Here is a 19,321-nt window from a genome sequence, read left to right on the forward strand (position 1 = left end):
GTTCTGTGATTTATTAGAGTTTGGAGGAGTTATTAGGTCATTGCGGTTTGGAGAGATACATATCAAAGGATCAGGAAGGACAGAGAAGCTGTATTGTAGCCCAGAAAAATCTATATCCATTCAATACTAAAATTTGTCAAATAAATATGACTCTGTTTTTCTTTTAAAGCCACCAGAAATATATGCATGGATGTAAATCCATAGGGAAAGAACACAGTGAACAACTGAACTAAATCAGGATTGGATGGTCAAAGGGAGTTTTGTCTACTCTGATCAAAAGGAACTGTCACCTTGGAGTCATTCTTAACTATTTTTGGGTCATGCATCCTCCATCCAGTTAAGCTGTCAGCAAATCCTATCGGATTAACCTTCAAAGAACATCCAGAATCCATACACTGCTCATCACCTCCAACTGAACTGATACAGTCCATTGTTGTCCAAAATTGTTGACCACGACCCATGGTAAGAAATACATTTTACAATATGACCCATTACACCTGAACATATATAAGTTTGAAAAAAACTTCACCCAAAATTACTTTTTTCTTCTAAACGCACTGTGCACTATTTTCTATTCCACTGTATTTCATTTTTTGGAAATACCCATCAAACACACCAAAAAATGCTGGTCATGGAATCAGATACTAAGATGGAACTTGGGAAGCAAGATTAGGGACCAACACCCATGTGGTCAAACTGCAAGCCCTGTGAGCTCTCAGCCCCCCAGGTGGAAGCCGTGTGGCACCCGTCAGTTGTCCCCGTCAGGCTGCAATGGCTGGGCCCTCATACCTAAGCGGCCCTCTGCCTCTTAGCAGTCCATTGTGGGCTGTCCTCAGGCCACGCAGGAGGCTGGCTGCTGACTGTACTCCCCAAAGCTGGGCAGCAAGTTCCTCCTTGGAGGAGGACTGGCGGGTCACCTTGTCCACCATAGGACCCACTAAAATGACTTTATGATCCATCAGTGAATTGTGAAGCATAATTTAAACACGGACCTTTTGCCCGGACCGCTACAATAGCTTTACACTCATCTGTTTCCATTCTTGCCTTTCTACTGTGTGTATTTCACACATGGTAGCCAAAGTAATCCTTTAAAAATGTAAATCACATGTCCCTCCTTTACTCAAAACCTTCCACTAATTTCCACTTAAAATCAAATCCCACAAATGTTAATTAGCACATTACAAGATGCTCAACATCACTAATCATTAGGGAAATGCAAAGTGAAGATACCAGTTCACTTTCATTCAGATGGTTATCAAAACAAAACCAGGAAACAAGGATCGGTGAGTATGGGAAGAAACTGGAACCCTTGCACAGATGCTGTGGAAAACAGTTACCAAAAACCTAAACATAGAATTACTGTATGTCAAGCAATCCCACACTGGGTAAATACGCAAAAGTGAAAGCGGGGTCTCTAACAGGTATTTCATTATTCTCAACAGCCAAAAGGTGAAAACAACCCAAATGTTTGTTAATAAATGATTGGATAAACAAAATGTGGCCTATACATACAATGGAATATTATTCAGCCTTAAAAAAGAAGGAAATTATTCTGACACGTTACAACGTGGATGAACCTGGAGGACATTATGCAAACTGAAATAAGCCAGACACCAAAGGACAAATACTGTATGATTCTACTTCCATGAGGACCTAGAAGAGTCATGCTCAAGGAGACAGAATGTAGAATAGTGGTTACAAGGGGTTGGGGCGGCGTTGGGGGGGAATGGGGAGCGTTTGATGGGGACGGAGTTTCAGTTGGGAAGATGATAAAGTTCTGGAGATGGATGGTGGCCACGGCTGCACATCAATGTGAATGTACTTAACATCACCAAACTATGCACTTAAAAATGATTAAAATGATAAGTTTCATGTTATAACTATTTTACCACAATAAAAATAATAATAAAAATCCAAATCCTTACCATGATCCCTGGCTGCTTCTTCAATCTTATCACCCACCAGTTCCTTCCCCTCACTCACAGGCCTTCAGCCCTGCTGGCATCATTGCCAAACCAAGACCGCACCAAGCACGCACCTCCTGTTCTCTGGCTGGTATGCTTTTTCCTCTCACAGGTCTCTGCTCAAACAGCCCCTGAAGAGCCTTCCTGAAAATCTACTGCTGAAGGTGAAAAATAATTTTCCTTCCACCCTTCTGAGTTCTTGGTTGAAACCCCAGTAATAAAAGACAGATTAACAAGAGAAAAACAAAAAGAGGTTTATTAACATGTATACCTCGTGTGTACCTAGAGAAAAGAGAAAAATACCTAGAGATACCCAGAGAAAAATTAGCAACTCCCTGAGGTGGCTTAGAACTCAGGCTTAAATACCACCTGAATAAGGAGAGGGGATGGGAGATAAAGGCCTCTTGGGGGAGAGTAAAACGTTTTTAGGAAAGATGAACGGGCCCTTAGAAGAATAGGTTGGAGATGTGACAATTTGACGAAACTTGTCAGGGTGTGGCGTCCACTTCCACTCTTGAAACTCCCAGGGAGGGGACTTACGACAATTGAGTTCCTTTTGGAGGGCCTGTCTTTAGAAATGTAAGGGAGTTCAGAGAAAGCTTCTCCCCATATTTATTGTTTTTCAAGTGCCAACAGCTCAAAGTAACCAAAACACCAAAGCAGCATCTGTGGAGTGGCATGTCCTGTACTCCTACATACACATTTTGGGGCGTATTCTGCTATCCTCCCCTAGAATGCAAAGCCCACGACTGCAGAGACTTTTTATTTTGTGCCATGAGCAAGCCCGGCATATACTAGGTAGTCAGTGTTAAACGTTTACCTTTCCTATAATGTATACCCATATTCCTTGCATAATTAGAACTTTAATTTCAAAAGACTAAAATCCTGGATTACTGAAATTCTGCGGTATAAACTCAGCATCGAAAAGAAAACAAAAAAAAACGTGTGCAAGGAGCGTAAATGCCCTTGGATGGCTAACGCAGAGCACGGGCGCCAGCTGCTTATCCAGGGCTCCCAAGTTTATCCCGCCGACACTAACAACTAACAACACTAGCATGTTCCGAAGCACCAGCTACAAGCGTTCAGACAGGCCTGCGGACAGGACAAGTGGGAAGTCTGGGGCCCCAGGTGGCGTCACGCAGCCCGAAGCTCGGAACCGCGCCCAACAAGGACAGCAAGGCCACGGTGTGGGTGTGGGCGGGGGGGCAGTCCGGCCCGCGTCTCTATGGTAGGAGCAGAAAAACCGGAAGTAGCCGCTAGAGGGGCGGGGCAGGGGGCGGGGCCTCCCCACCTCCTCCGCTGGGAGCCGAGGAGAGATGGCGGCCGCCGACGGCGTCGGGGAGGCTTCGCAGGGCGGGGAGCCAGGTCAGCCGGAGCCGCCGCCGCCCCAGCCGCATACCCCGCCGCCCCAGCCGCCGCAAGAAGAGGCGGCGGCGTCCCCTATGGACGACGGGTTCCTGAGCCTGGACTCGCCCACCTATGTCCTGTACAGGTAACGCCCACGGCATGGTCGCGGCGCGGGAGACCCTCCCCCGCGCGCCGCGCTGCACGGGGCGCGGCTGCGGCAGAAGCTCGCGCGTCCTCGCCGTCCGGCGGCCGGGAGCAGCGGGGTGGGGCCCGCGCTGACACCGCTCTGGGCGGTGGAGGTTCCGGGCCCCACAGCGCTGGCCTGCTATAGTCCGAATGCCAAAGGGCTTGGGTGCAGTCGGACCGCAAAGAAGGTCCAGATTGGCTCGCTTTAGAAACGGGGCTTCCCGTGGTTTGTTCTGCGGAAACGGAGAGAGCTAGCGTAAGAGCTTTAGGGACCGGGACGTTTTCATTCAGCGTTTTCTTTCAGTGTTTTTAGCGCCCAGCGTGAGCCAGGCACCGAGTTAGGCTGTAAGGATGAGACTATGAAGATTCAACTCCGTTACTCATCCCCACGTCGCCTCGTGCTTAGTGCAAGCCATGTGCAGTGTCGGGTACTGCTGTAACTTTCTCGCCTTTCCTCCCCATCTTTGCCACCACCCAGTCCCGTCCCCGTTAGTTCTTTGCTTTCTATTGGTCCTGCTGGTTCCCCAGCTGCATTTTGAGCCTGCAGAGACGACTGAGAAGTCCTTACTTTTCTCATGTCTTATTTTTTCTTCTGTAGTTCTAGGTAAACCCATTAGATGGCTGATTTGCGTACGTTGTTTATGAATTGAGTGAAAGCCACGATGCAGATTTCGTTGTTGGAGTTTACAGTGTTAGTGATTTCAGTTGGTTGAGGTGGCCCCATAGCCCTCAGACCTCCTCTCTGAACTGTGAAATACTCGGGTTCTTCCCTTGACTGTGTCCGATTTCCCTGTGCTTAAAGGACAGCGTTACAATTCTCATGCCACTCTCCATCTAGGTCTCACACCTCGGGTAATTGTTTCCCCTGGATTTCTCCTTGTATAATGGGCACAATTTTAGGATTTGTCTAGATACCACAGAATTTTTGCTGTCAGGAACTGATGAGTACAGAGAACTGAAAAATGGGTAATAGGAAAAGAATGTAAGTAAAAGAGTGGTTAACGAAACTTTGGTCACACTGAGCAGTTTACACAGCAGTGTCTATAGGCACCCAGTGTTGCCACTGTGATTTACCTTAGCGTTGATAATGAGAAGTAGTATTCATTGAATACTTACTATATGCATTTATTATATGCTACATTTATAACATATATATATTTAAGCATACAGTAAAACTATATAGTACATTTAGTGTATTTCCTGTATAATAGTGTATATGCTAACTGTGTGTTAGGGTATATATAGTATAATAGTGTATATATAGTATAATACAATGTATTATATGCTTACTATTATGCATATTTTAAGAGCTTAATATATTATCTCACTTAAACCTCCAAGTAGCCTTCTAAGGTTGGTTGGTAATAGTATCGTCTCCATTTTATAAATGAAGAAATTGAGGCCCAGAGAGGTTAAGTAACTTCCTCGGGCTCACACAGCTAGTTCAGTGGTAGAGCCAGTGTTCCACAGATTCCAGACTCTACTGACCACCTGGACCACCTCTCAGTGTACAGTAAAATGATAGTGATTACTTTTACTTTTAAATATCACTTTCTAGTTATTCGGAGTATTCAAATAAAAAATTGTTATTCAAATTTTTTTAAACTGTTGACTGACTCCAAAGAGCCTTATTAGACCAATGAATTCGATTGATTTCTAATTTGAAACTATTGTGTACTTACTACAAAAACCTGCTTTTGCATTTATGTAAAAACTTTAAGTTTGAAAACTATTGATTTATTAACTTTAATTGGAAAATTATTCATTTTATTTTTCTTGTACTTAAAAGTTTAATATGTAAAACAAAGTGGCAACACTTGGTCCTGAAGAATCCAACCATGGTTACATTATTTGTAAGTCAAAGTGTAATTGTTGCCTTTTTAAAAAAACATCAGATTTCTTTTTTTCCTTACATGCTTGAATATAATCACTGAAAAATATATGTATTTTCAGGGACAGAGCAGAATGGGCTGATATAGATCCAGTGCCGCAGAATGATGGCCCCAATCCAGTGGTCCAGATCATTTATAGTGAAAAATGTAAGTTTATTTTTTATTAGGGAGAGGTCTGTAAGTCAAACTTAGTAGCAAAGTTGAAATTCACAACTATGTGACTAGATAGATGACAGATTTTTGTCTAATAAAGATCTAAATGACTTAAGCTAATCTTGTGGGGTTTTGTAATTTATTTTCATGATTAAAAGTTTCATTTTGTACAAAGAGTGGACATATTTTAAGTTTAAATAATGAATGTTACATTATAATACATAGTAACCACTGTGTGATTGTGCTTTTCATTTAGTGTTTAATCTGCACATGAGTTACAACATAAATGATTTACTGTTTTATTTAGAATAAACTTTGGTTGTTGAAACATGAGCATTTTGAAATATATTTTAGCTGTGAAATGTTAGGCTCAGCTGGAATATATTACTGATAGTGAGTGGATTATTTTCTTTGACAAAGTATTCTTTCATAACGAATGTGAAATGCTTTGTAAATTGAAGGCCATGCAAATGTTAATTGTTAGTTGTTCTTCTAAGAAAGGGTAAACGGAATGCTAGTTTTGTAGTTTTATGTATATATATATTTCTTTCAGTTAAGGCTCTGTTATCCAAGATCATTCCTCTCTTACAAAAAGCGATTATTATTTTTTCTGATTATGAGATAATGTCAAGAATGTAAAGAAAGAATAATGGTGTGAGGGTTTGCCTTAACAAATATGAAAGTATACTACTAAACTTAATAATTAACATGTGGAGCTGGTGCAGAAATAAATAGATTAATAAAAAACTAAAAATAGGTCATCAGTATAGGTGGGACCTCAATATTTGATAAAAAGGACATTTCATATCTGTATGAAAAAGATGGATTAGTCAAGTAATGGTTTTGTAACAGTTGTGTGTGGATTTTGATATAAACAGAATTGTATCACTATCTCATATCTTACATGAAAATAAATTACAGATGAATTAAAGTCCTAAAGCAAAACTGTAAACATACTAGAGCAGATAGAATAATCTTTCATTCTTAGGGTATAGAAGGAATTATTAGGCAAGATGTAAAACTCCAAATTGATTGAGGAAAAGATCAGAAGGTATAACTGCATGAAACTGCAAAACTTCCAGACTGGTGAGAGATATTATATGTGAAGAGATAATTCACTAGAAGAAATAGAAATATCTCTGAAGAGATGTTAACCTCGCTAGTGATCTGAGAAATGAAAACCACAACTTTTCCAGATTCATAAGGTACCTTTTGAAAACTGACACAGTCATTCATTTCTCTTTCAGTTAAAAATAATAAAACCTTTTTTTCAGGGTAAAAAAAAAAAAAAATCAACATTTTTAATTCTTAAATATATCATTATTACAAACCACAAATTAAAATAGAGAAATAATGACCCATTGATCAAAAATTGATAAATGATTACATCAGAATTTTAAATTTATGCAACACAAGACACCATGAATAAGTTTAAAGGCAAACAGCAGTGTGGGAGAAGATGTATCAACAGAGGATTGATATTCAGAACCTTATAAGGAATTCCTACAAAAGGTTAAAGAAACAGGGAAACTAATCAAAAAAGAGACAAAGGGTATGAACTTGTAGTTCATAGCAGAAAAAGTTTCGTTAGCCATTAACTAGGGGGAAAATCCATTATCATTAGGAATGAAAGATAATTTTAAACTGTTTTATGATATCAGATATTGGGACATATGAACAGATTCATGCTTTTCAGATGGTAGTTTTCATATGTTTAGCCATTTTAGAAAGCAGTATTGCCTGTATATTTAGTAAAACTAGAAAATGCTCATATCTTACAACCTTGAAGTGCTGCTTCGCATGATACATTCTGGGTTCACTCTGGCTCATGGCATCAGAAGACATGTACTAGGAGGCCGAGAGCACAGACTTCAGAGCCAGACCACCTAGTTCAGATTCTAACTGCGCCACTTTACTGACTCTGTAACCTTGGACAAGTTATTAAACCTCTCATTATCTCTGTCTTCTTCTGTGTGAAATGAGGACAATAGAAGTAACTACTTTATAGAGTGAGTTATACACATGAAATAAGAGAACAGTGGCTGACTCATAGAAAGCACTGTGTGTGATAGCTAGTCACAGCATTTTTTGGAAGAACAAAATATTGGAAACCAGCTATATATTTGTGTTTTGGAGAATAGATAAATGTATCATCGTCATACAGTTGTGTGCTATATAACCAATAAGAGGATCTAGACCTGTTATAATAGGGACAGATCGCAGAAACAGTGTTGAGTGAAAAGAAGGCACATAAGTTTTAGACACTTTGAATATGACAGTATATTAAATTTGTAATTTTTAATGAAAAGACTTTTAATATCAAAAAATCTAATGAATATAAAATTCTATTTATATAATCCCCAATTTATTTATGACCCTAAATTATATAGGGTCATATATCCCTAAGACTGAGTATCCTAGTCCCACTTATAGAAATCTGTTCTGCAAGAAAATAGCATTGACATGTAAATTATGCCAGGCCCACTGTATGGAAAAGTGAAATAAGAATGATGTAGATGTGTATACACAGGTATGGAAGGACATATCACTGAGGGGGAAATGCCAAAATGAAAAGCAGAATGAAAATGTTATGCCAACTTCATTAAAAAACAAGAGCAAGATTACATTTATTTGCTTAGAAAAATGTCTGGAGAGACATATCAACTGGTAACAGCCATTACCACTGATACAGATCCAGTGCAATGGGAATTAGCACTGGAGTACGGGAAACTTCATGTACTTTTATATTGTTTGTAGTGTTTACAAAGAGCATGTATTTCTTTCTTTTCTTTCTTTTTTTTTTTTGAATACCCAAAATAGTTTTATTTTAAACATTTTCCAAATTTAAGTTGTGCTAATTTCTGATACATAGACACATGTATCTACATGACTGTATATACATGCATACATAAATACATACGTAATTCACATCTATGGTAATATTTTGAGCTTTACCTGTGAAATTAATTTCAATTTGGGTCAAATATTTCATCTTTTGTAAGAAACCTAACTTGTTCATGAAACTCTTGAATCCAAATATGTTTCCACAGAGTTAGGTTTATACTATGTATGTGTACATGTGTGAATATAAAATAATGTGTTTATACATTGTATATAGAGTTAACATGTTACAAGCATTTTGTTACACATTTTAAAGTATTTGGGAGCTTGGTTCTTAATGACCACATAATATTCCATAGTTATTTACCATTTATATTGTTTCTAAATTTTACTCCGGTTTAAATTAAATTCAGCATTTTAAAGGTAGTATTTAGGAGTAGATGACCTTTGTATGTTCAGAAAGAGCTATAATTATTCATGCTCTCCCCTGATAATTTCATTTTTGGAGTTGTAGTCTAACGAAACTATATACATAACCATGTGTGCTTGTATGCACACACATAAATACATATGTGTGTTTTGTATATTTAACTTTTTAAATTTTTTAATGAAAAGTCATTGGATGCCTAAAGTAGTGATTTTTATAAAACAAAATTGAAAACAACCAGTAGTAGCAGAATGGTTAGGCAAATCAGGATATATTGACATTGTATTCATGCATATTGACCTACTAAAAGTTTGTGAACCCTTTCAGTAACTGGAAAATTATATGTTATAAGAAAAATAGCAGGACTTTCCTGGTGGTCCAGTGGTTAAGAATCTACCTTCTGATGCAGGAGATGCAGGTTTGATCCCTGGTCACGGAACATACCCATGTGCCGTGGGGCAACTAAGCCCATGTGCCACAGCTACTGAGCCCGTGCTCCGCAGCTACCGAGCCCTTGCACTCTGGAGCCCACACGCCACAACTACTGAACCCACACGTTCTGGAGCCTACGCGCCACAACTAGAGAGCCTGCGCGCTGCAACTACTGAGCCCATGCGCTCTGGAGACCACACATCACAATTAGAGAGAGGCGCACCTGGGTTTTTTTAGTAGTCTGTTTAGGGCCTTAGTCTGTTCTCTACGTTAATCTGTGCTGTGATGTGAAGGTATTTAAGCTGCAGTGAAATGAGCATTATGATTAGCAGTGTGTGCTTTGGTGTCAGACTAGTTTGGGGTTTAACTTCTGTCTCCAAAGTACACTGGGCCATGTGAATTTGTTAATCTCTCTTAAGCCTGTTTCTCTTGTGGAAATGAGAGTAAAATAGGTTAATATTTGTAAAGGTCTAAGTTCCTTCAGTTAAGAGATTGGCAAAGATCAGAAGTTTTGATACTTTGTCAGTGAGGATGTGGGAAAAAAATCGGTGTATCCATACATTCTTGGAGGGACTATATTATTGAACAGACCTTTTTTGAGAGGTTAATTTGTCACTGTCTGTCAGCATCAACAGTGCACATAACCTTGATCCAGTAATTCCACTTGGAGGAGTTCATCCTACGATGTACTGAATTTTCAAGTGTGTGCAGAAAAATACCATGATAGGACAGCGAAAGAATGAAAACAATTTAAACATTCATTTATAGGGGATGAGTTATGTATAATTAGAGTGCCCATACAACGAAATGCTGTGCAACTGTTTGAAAAGTGTAATAAACTTTGTAACGGGGAATGTGGTTGAAAATTGTCATCTTCTCATTCTTGTTCCTCAAACTCGTATGTTCATAAATAAGCATATATTTTTAACTAAACGAACAGCTGCTGCTCTGCACCTTATGTTTTTCACTCAACAACCTGTCGAAGCAGTTGTTCCATTTCAGTACATAACAGAACAGCCTCGTTACTAATAGCTGCGTAGGACTTTGTTGTATGGGTGTACCATGCTGGACTTAACCCATTCTTTACTCATGGAAATTTCGGTTGTTTCCAGTCTTCATTTCTTTTATTTGTTATGTAAATTTCCTTGGATGCTTTGGGCACATACAGGAGTATATCTTGAAGAAAACTTACTGGAACTAGAATTGTTAGGTCAATGAGTAGTCAGTTTTTATTTATTTATTTATTTATTTATTTATTTATTAGAGAAACACTTTATTTTTGGCTGCATTGGTTCCTTGTTGCTGCGCACAGGCTTTCTCTAGTTGTGGTGAGTGGGGGCTACTCTTTGTTGCGGTGTGCAGGCTTCTTATTGCAGTGGCTTCTCTTGTTGTGGAGCACAGGCTCTAGGCCTGCAGGCTTCAGTAAGTTGTGGCTCACGAGCTCAGTAGTTGTGGCTCGCAGGCTCTAGGTGTGCAGGCTTCAGTAGTTGTGGCGCGCGGGCTCTAGAGCTCAGACTTAGTAGTTGTGGCGCACGGACTTAGTTGCTCCACGACATGTGGGATCCTCCCAGACCGGGGCTTGAACCCGTGTCCCCTGCATTGGCAGGCGGATTCTTAACCACTGCACCACCGGAGAAGTCCCCAGTTTTTAATTTTTAATAGACATTAAAACCACTTGGAAAACCACGTGGTTTTTCATAGAGATATTTACTAGTTTATAGGATCTTGAATAATGTATGAGTGAAAAAAGCAAGGCCCAGGACATTAGAGTGGGATGTGATCTCATTTGTATGGAAAAAAAAAAATGGGAGGATGGAATTAGAACATATACTTCTATGTTCATAGGATATATTGGGAAGGATACACTAGAATCACTCCACAGTTGCTTCTGGGGAGAAGGACTGGGAAATTTAGTGGAATGGAAACTTAGGATGAACCTTTTTGTACTGTTTGAGTTTTCTATCATTGTGTTTATTACTTTTTCAGTTAAAAAAAACTTATCAAAATAAAATGTGAGAAAAACAGCTAAGTGAATATATTTGGATATATGCACTCTTAATTTTTCTTTAATGCATAAGGTCTCTGGGGCATCTGGAGTCTGGCATCAACCCCCGAACGTGCATCCTGGCTGTGGCACAAGTTATGAGGGTGGCAGTCATAGTCCTTGGATTTTCTTTCTTTTGCTTATTGTTATAAACCGTATACATACAATAAAGTATCTTCCTCATAGAGTAAAACAGCATTTTGTACTATAGTGGTTGTTTTAAACAAGAAAGACCATCCTAATGCAGTTGTGTGCTCTCTTTCTAGTTCAGGATGTTTATGATTATTTCCGGGCTGTCCTGCAGCGTGATGAGAGAAGTGAACGAGCTTTTAAATTAACCAGAGATGCTATCGAGTTAAATGCAGCCAATTACACAGTGTGGTAAGTGAAACACATCGTTCATATTCCCTGTCTGAATGTCACAGGTTTTAGTTTGGATGACTTTTGTCTTAACGTTAATTTTTATCAAAATAACAGTTCACATATGAGTTTAAAAGTCAGAGACTGAATGAAAATAAGCAATCTCTCCTCGATTCCTTCTCACTACAGAGTCCCACTCCCCGGAGGCAACAATTCCTAGGTGTTTTTTCTTAAAATCACCTCTATATTCTAAATCATATGCTTGATTATTTTTAATTTTTTTTCATTTTAGACATTACACCTTCTGTGGAAGATACAGAGTTCAGTCTCCTATACTGTCTCCATCACAGTGATCAGTTTGTGGTTCATGCAGACCCACATTTCATCATATATTTACATTTCCTTTAGCAGATTGGCTTTTTTATTTAGTTTTGTTCTCTTTTTATCAGCAAGTTATCTGTCTCCCAGACTCTCTGCTCATGTAGAATGTCTCGTTACTGTTGAGCACAGCAGGTAACCCTTCAGTTCCTTCCTTTCTTCTCTGAGGACTTTGGCACCACGTGTCTGGTCCATAGCTCTTTCCTGTGTCTGGTCCCTGTTTCCTAGATCCCACATCTTTCTCTTTCCTGCTTTACTCGTTTTATAGACCAGATCCTTGAATAGAAGAAAACTCTTAGAAGGCTGAGATGGAAATTGTTACTGAGGTTTCGTAAATTTAAAAGCGTCTTCAGTCTCTTCGAGCTTTAGTGATAGAATTCTAGATTGGAAATCATTCTCCGTTAGATTTTAAAAACTGTCTTTCTATTTCTTTCAGCCTCTATTGAGAAGATTCCCATTCCTTCGTTTTAACCTTTTCTTTAGCTTTGGGAAATTATTTTTTCTTTTTTAATGTTCTTTTGATAATGTCTTCTCTCTTTCCTCTGTTGGCTCTCTCTGGAATGCCTTTTAGTTGTGTGTTGTACTTCTGAGGTTGTCTTTTCTTACTTTTATCTCTCTTTATTTACTTTTGAGATTTCTTCAACTTTATCTTCTAACTCTTCTATCTGCACTCATTTTTAATTTACAAGAGCTCTTTTTATCTTCTCTGAGTATTTTTTAATAGCATCTTGTTTATTTCATGGATGGGATATGTTTTCATTTTTCTGTTTATTTGTTTTGGTCTCTTTAATGTAAACATTTTTCTCAAATGAGTAATTCTTGGCTCTCCTTTCATACTTACAGTGAAAGCAGGAAAAGCCTGATTTGGCATCCCTGTGTGTCGCAGGGCTTGTCACCTAGAGGGCTTTACCATGAAGTGAGTGTGGAGGCATGGCTGTTTTGTTTGATGTCTTCATATGTCAGTATTTCTGGGTCTTTTCTCTTGACTACTTTGTTTCTCTGAAGAAGAGCTGTCTGAGGAGTATACATTTGGCTACCACCGTTCTGGGGGTCAGTTCTGGGAGGGGAAGACAGGGGTGGGGGGCATCTCAGCTGTTCAGCGTTTTAAATTTCCTTGTTTCCAGCCTTTCCCTCTGGATTGGATTCTGCCTTGGATTTTCCAGAAAATAAAGCCACTTGTCTGCTTCCCAGGCTTTTTAGGAAAACCCTAGTCCTCCTTCTCCTGCGTGTTTTCTTTACTTTCACAAAACACACTTTACTTCTGGCGCTTCTAGTCACCAAATGTGTGTGGGATTTTTCCCCTACCAAGCAGTTCCCTGTGACACCACCTGGATGTCCTACAGTTTAACTCAATTCTAACACTGTCTACCTGGAGGTAATGTCCGATCCCACATATTAAGGGCTTGGTCCCACAGGCCTGCCCCACCCCAATGCCAGTCGCACATCCTGTGCTTCTGACTGGTGGGCCATAAATCAGAGGTTCCACAATCCCCTCCTTGGGTGTAACTGATTTGCTAGAGCAGCTCACAGAACTCAGGGAAACACTTACTTATGTTTACCAGTGTATTAAATGATATGATAAAACACAGAGATGCACAGCCACATGAAAAGGTGCATAGGGTGATGTCTGGGAGGGTCCCGAACACAGGAGCTTCTGTTCCTGTGGGGTTGAGGTGCATCACCCTCCCGGCACATGGATGTGTTCACCCACCTGAAAGCTCTCCAAATCCCCTGCTGTTGGGATTTAATGGTGGCTTCTTCGCGTGGACATGATCGATTATTAACTCCATTTCCAGCCCTTCTCCCCTGTCTGGAAGATGGGAGGTGGGGCTGAACATTCCAAGTTTCTAATCAAGGCTTGGTCTTTCTGGTGACCAGGAGCCATCCAGGAGCCCAACCAGAATCACCTCAGTAGAAGGGATGCCTGAGTACTCTTATCACTTAGGAATTTACGAGGGTTTTAGGAGCTCTGTGTGAGGAGAAAGAAGACACACACACACACACACACACACCCCACACACACACACACCCCCCACACACACCCAGGTTGGGAGATGTTGACACCTCTCTGCTCAGGGTTGGGGGAAGGATCTTGGCTGCTGAGGACTACATTCAAAAATGTTTTCAGCCCCACCCTTGACTTCCAGTTTCAGAAATACCTGATACATCTGATTTCTGAACCTTTCTTCCTCACTTGACAGGTTTTTAGCACTTTCTGGTTTTCTAAGTCAATCAAAACTATCAGCTTACCATTAGCCGTCATTTTGTTGACCTCTTCCAATTGCTGTGGTATCCCCTCATCTTTGTGGGTTTATACCTTTTTTATTTCTTTACTGTCATTTTAGTAGGATTATCTAGAGCTGTTAGTGTGATATTCCATCACTTTATGTCTCTAATATGCACATTTGTAGCTTGTAAGAAATTCCTGACTGTAAACAGCTCAGAGCAACTTAGAATGCATTTAAAATTTCTGAGTTTATTTGCTGTTTTCTTAAAAACAGTATACCTGAAATTACCCATATGAACCAGGCTGCTGCCTATATGTGTATGTGCTCTGTGAAGCCTCATTTTCTTTAAACTAATTATATTAGAGAAATACTGTCATTTCCTCTATTTAGCATTTCATTTTAAGAGATAACTTTTAAAGTAGTTTTTTGGGGGTGCGGAGTCAAGATGGCAGTGTGGGAAGACACAGAGTTGGCGTCTCCCCACAACTAGGGCACTTGCCAGACACTGGTGGGGGACCTTGAAGCCCAAAGAGACGGGAGGAAGCCCCAAGTGAACCGGTAGGATGTGGCAGGACTGAGCAGGGAGGAGAAGTGGAGGCCAGACAGGACCAGCGCCCCTGAGGGGTGGCTGAGAGGGGAGGGGTTCCTATGCCTGGAGGGACCCTCGGGGACTCGGATAGGGGTGGGGGAGAGTGCCCAGCATTTGCCATACTCACTTGAGCCTGGGAAGCCTGCTGGGCTCCCAGGCTGGGTCCCCCACCCTCCAAAGCCCCCTCCAGGATGTGTGGGTCCTGGAGGCATAGGAGGGAGGCTGGGGGAGAGGAGGAGAGGCAGGAGGAGGGGCCCTCCAGGATGGGAGGAGCAGGAGCGGAGAAGAGGGTGTTTGCCCCGCCCACTTGGGCCCAGGAAGCCAGCTGGGCTCCCAGGCTGGGTCCCCCATCCTCTGAGACCAGAGGCAGGCCTGGGCCCCTTATGTTCCATTGAGCCTAAGCCCATGCCACCCCCCACACACACCCCCAGGGCCTTTTCCAACCCTGTGAGTCCTAAGCATAGGCCCCGCCCTCCACAGCCAAGGCCTTTTCTACCTTTTTTTTTTTTTTTTTTTCCTTCTGATCTTGTTCTTTTTTTTCCCCTTCTGCTCTTGTTTACTATTGTGGTTCTGTTTTACCTTACGGTTGTTTCATCTATATTTTTATTTTTAAATTCTTTCTAACATATCTGTTAGTTTCCTAGTCTAATTTTATTTTTTACTCTTTCTTATTACTCATTTTTTTTTTTTTTTGCTGCTCTGCGCAGCTTGCAAAATCTTGGTTCACGAGCCAGGGGTAGGACTGAAGCTCCTGTGGTAGGAGTTCCGAGTCTGAACCACTGGACTAACAACCTCAGACCCCAGAGAATATTCATCACAGTGAGGTCTCCCAGAGGTCCTCATCTCGGCGCCAAGACCCAGTCCTACCCAACAGCCAACAAACTCCAGTGTTGGACGCCTCAGGCCAAACAACAAGTAAGACAGGAACACAATCCCACCCATCAAAAAAAAAAAGAAAAAAAAGAGACTGCAAAATATATGTCACAGATGAAGGAGCAAGGTAAAAACATATAAGACCAAATAAATGAAGAGGAAAATAGGCAGTCTACCTGAAAAAGAATTCACAGTAATGATAGTAAAGATGATTCAGAATCTCTGAAATAAAATGGAGGCACTGATTGAGAAAATACAAGAAATGTTTAACAAAGATCTACAAGAACTAAAGAACAGAGATGAACAACACAACTGAAATGAAAAATACACTAGAAGGAATCAATAGCAGAGTAACTGAGGCAGAATCACGAATAAGTGAGCTGGAAGATAAAATGGTGGAAATAACTGCCGAGGAACAGAATTTTTAAAAAAGAATGAAAAGAATTGAAGACAATCTCAGATAGCTCTGGGACAACGCTAAAAGCACCAACATTCAAATTATAGGGGTCCCAGAAGAAGAAGAGAAAAAGAAGGGGTCTGAGAAAATATTTGAAGAGATTATAGTGGAAAACTTCCCTAACGTGGGAAAGGAAATAGTCACCTAAGTCCAGGAAGCACAGAGTCCCATACAGGATAAAGCCTAGGAGAAGCACACCAAGACACATACTTAAACTAACAAAAATTAAATACAAAGAAAAAATATTAAAAGCAGCAAGGGAAAAACAAAAAATAACATACAATGGAATCCCCAAAAGGTTAACAGCTGATTTTTCAGCCCAAACTCTGCAAGCCAGAAGGGAGTGTCAAGGTGTACTTGAAGTGATGACAGACAAAAACCTACAACCAAGACTGCTCTGCCCAGCAATAGTCTTATTCAGATTGGATGGAGAAATTAAAAGCTTTTCAGACAAGCAAAAGCTAAGAGAATTCAGCACCATCAAACCAGCTTTACAACAAATGCTAAAGACTTCTCTAGGTGGGAAACACAAGAGAAGAAAAAGACCTACAAAAATAAACCCAAAACAATTAAGAAAATGGTAATAGAAACATACATATCGATAATTACCTTAAATATAAATGAATTAGGGCTTCCCTGGTGGCACAGTGGTTGAGAGTCCACCTGCCGATGCAGAGGACACGGGTTCATGCCCCGGTCCGGGAAGATCCCACGTGCCGTGGAGCGGCTGGGCCCGTGAGCCATGGCCGCTGAGCCTGCGCGTCCGGAGCCTGTGCTCCGCAACGGGAGAGGCCACAACAGTGAGAGGCCCGCGTACCGCAAAAAAAATATATATATATATAAATGAATTAAATGCTCCAACCAAAAGACACAGACTTGCTGAATAGATACAAAAACAAGATTCATATATATGCTGTCTACAAGAGACACACTTCAGACGTAGGGACACGTACAGGGGGAAAGTGAGGGGATGGAAAAACATATTGCATGCAAATGGAAATCAAAAGAAAACTGCAGTAGCAATACTCGTATCAGGTAAAATAGACTTGAAAATAAAGAATGTTACAAGAGATAAGGACGGACACTACATGATGATGAAGGGATCAATCCAAGAAGAAGATATAACAATTATAAATGTTTATGCACCCAACATAGGAGCACCTCAGTACATAGGCAAATGCTAACAACCAGGAAAGGAGAAATCGACAGTAACACAATAATAGTAGGGGACTTTAACAACCAACCCAATGGACAGATCATTCAAACAGAAAAGAAATAAACACAAGCTTTAAATGACACACTAGACCAGATAGATATAATTGATATTTATACAACATTCCACCCCAAAGTGGCAGAATACACTTTTTGTTTAGGTGCACACAGAACATTCTCCAGGATAGATCACATCATGGGTCACAAATCAAGCCTCGGAAAATTTAAGAAAATTGAAATCATATCAAGCATCTTTTCTGACCACAATGCTATGAGATTGGAAATCAGTTATAGGACAAAGACTGTAAAAAACACAAATACATGGAGGCTAAACAGTGCACTACTAAATAAATAACCAAGAGATCAATGAAGAAATCAAAGAAGAGATTTAAAAATACATAGAAACAAAAGACAACAGAAACACAACCAAAAACCTATGGGATGCAGCAAAAGCAGTTCTAATAGCGAAGTTTATAGCAATTCAATCTCACCTCAAGAAACAAGAAAACTTTCAATCTAACCCTACACCTAAAGGAAGTAGAGAAAGAAGAACAAAGAAAACCCAAAGTCAGTAGAAGGAAAAAAATCATGAATATCAGAGCAGAAATAAATGAAATAGGAATGAAGAAAACAATAGCAAAGATCAATAAAACTAAAAGCTAGTTCTTTGAGAAGATAAACAAAATTGATAAACCCTTAGCCAGACTCACCAAGAAAAAGAGGGAGGGGATGCATATCAATAAAATTAGAAATGAAAAAGAAGAAATCACAACTGACACCACAGAAATACAAAGGATTATTACAGACTACTACAAACAACTATATGCCAGAAAAATGGACAACCATGAAGAAATGGACAAATTCTTGGAAAGGTACAATTTTCCAAGACAGAACTAGAAAGAATTAGAAAATATAAACAGACCTAATGCAAGTAATGAAATTAAAACTGTAATTAAAAATCTTCCAACAAACAAAAGTCCAGGGCCAGATGGCTTCACAGGTGAATTCTATCAAACATTTAGAGAAGAGCTAACACCCATCCTTCTCAAACTCTTCCAAAAGATAGCAGAGGGAGGAACACTCCCAAACTCATTCTGTGAGGCCACCATCACCCTGATACCAAAACCAGACAAAGATACTACAAAAAAAGAAAATTACAGACCAATATCACTGATGAACATAGCCACAAAAAGCCTCAACAAAATACTAACAAACAGGATCCAACAACATATTAAAAGGATTATACACCATGATCTAGTGGGATTTATCCCAGGGATGCAAGGATTCTTCAGTATACGCAAACCAATCAATGTGATACACCATATTAACAAATTAACGAATAAAAAGCATATGATTATCTCAATCGATGCAGAAAAAGCTTTTGACAAAATTCAACACCCATTTATAAAAACTCTCCAGAAAATGGGTTTACCCATTTTCTGGAAATAATCCCATTTACCATTGCAACAAAGAATAAAATACCTAGGAATAAACCTACCTAAGGGGACAAAATACTTCTACCCAGAAAACTATAAAGCACTGATGAAAGAAATCAAAGATGATGTAAACAGATGGAGAAATATACCACGTTCTTGGATTGGAAGAATCAATATTGTGAAAATGACTATACTACCCAAAGCAATCTACAGATTCAGTGCAATCCCTATCAAACTATCAATGGCATTCTTCACAGAATTAGTGCAAAAAATTTTACAGTTTGTATGGAAACACAAAAGACCCTGAATAGCTGAAGCAATCTTGAGAAAGAAAAACAGAGCTGTAAGAATCAGGCTCCCTGACTTCAAACTATACTACAAAGGTAGAGTAATCAAGACAGTATGGTACTGGCACAAAAACAGAAATACAGATCAATGAAACAGTATAGAAAGCCCAGAGATAAACCCATGCACATATAGTCACGTAATCTATGACAGAGGA

The 19,321-nt window shown here is 39.9% G+C and overlaps 1 protein-coding gene across 2 annotated transcripts in view; it reads left to right on the forward strand.

The window, feature by feature from the left end:
• The first annotated feature begins 3,202 nt into the window (after positions 1-3,202).
• Positions 3,203-19,321, forward strand: part of FNTA (farnesyltransferase, CAAX box, subunit alpha) — a 29,308-nt gene continuing 13,189 nt past the window's right edge. The window contains exons 1-3 of one of the 2 annotated variants that reach the window (XM_067022748.1): positions 3,203-3,456; positions 5,451-5,536; positions 11,553-11,667. In XM_067022748.1, coding sequence (XP_066878849.1) covers positions 3,281-3,456; positions 5,451-5,536; positions 11,553-11,667 — 377 coding nt within the window. In that variant the 5' untranslated portion in view covers positions 3,203-3,280. The remainder of the gene's footprint in view (positions 3,457-5,450; positions 5,537-11,552; positions 11,668-19,321) is intronic. The other variant, XM_059049132.2, reaches the window with a different exon arrangement.

Source organism: Kogia breviceps, chromosome 20 (genome assembly GCF_026419965.1).
Source record: "Kogia breviceps isolate mKogBre1 chromosome 20, mKogBre1 haplotype 1, whole genome shotgun sequence".
NCBI classification, from domain to species: Eukaryota; Metazoa; Chordata; class Mammalia; order Artiodactyla; family Physeteridae; genus Kogia; species Kogia breviceps.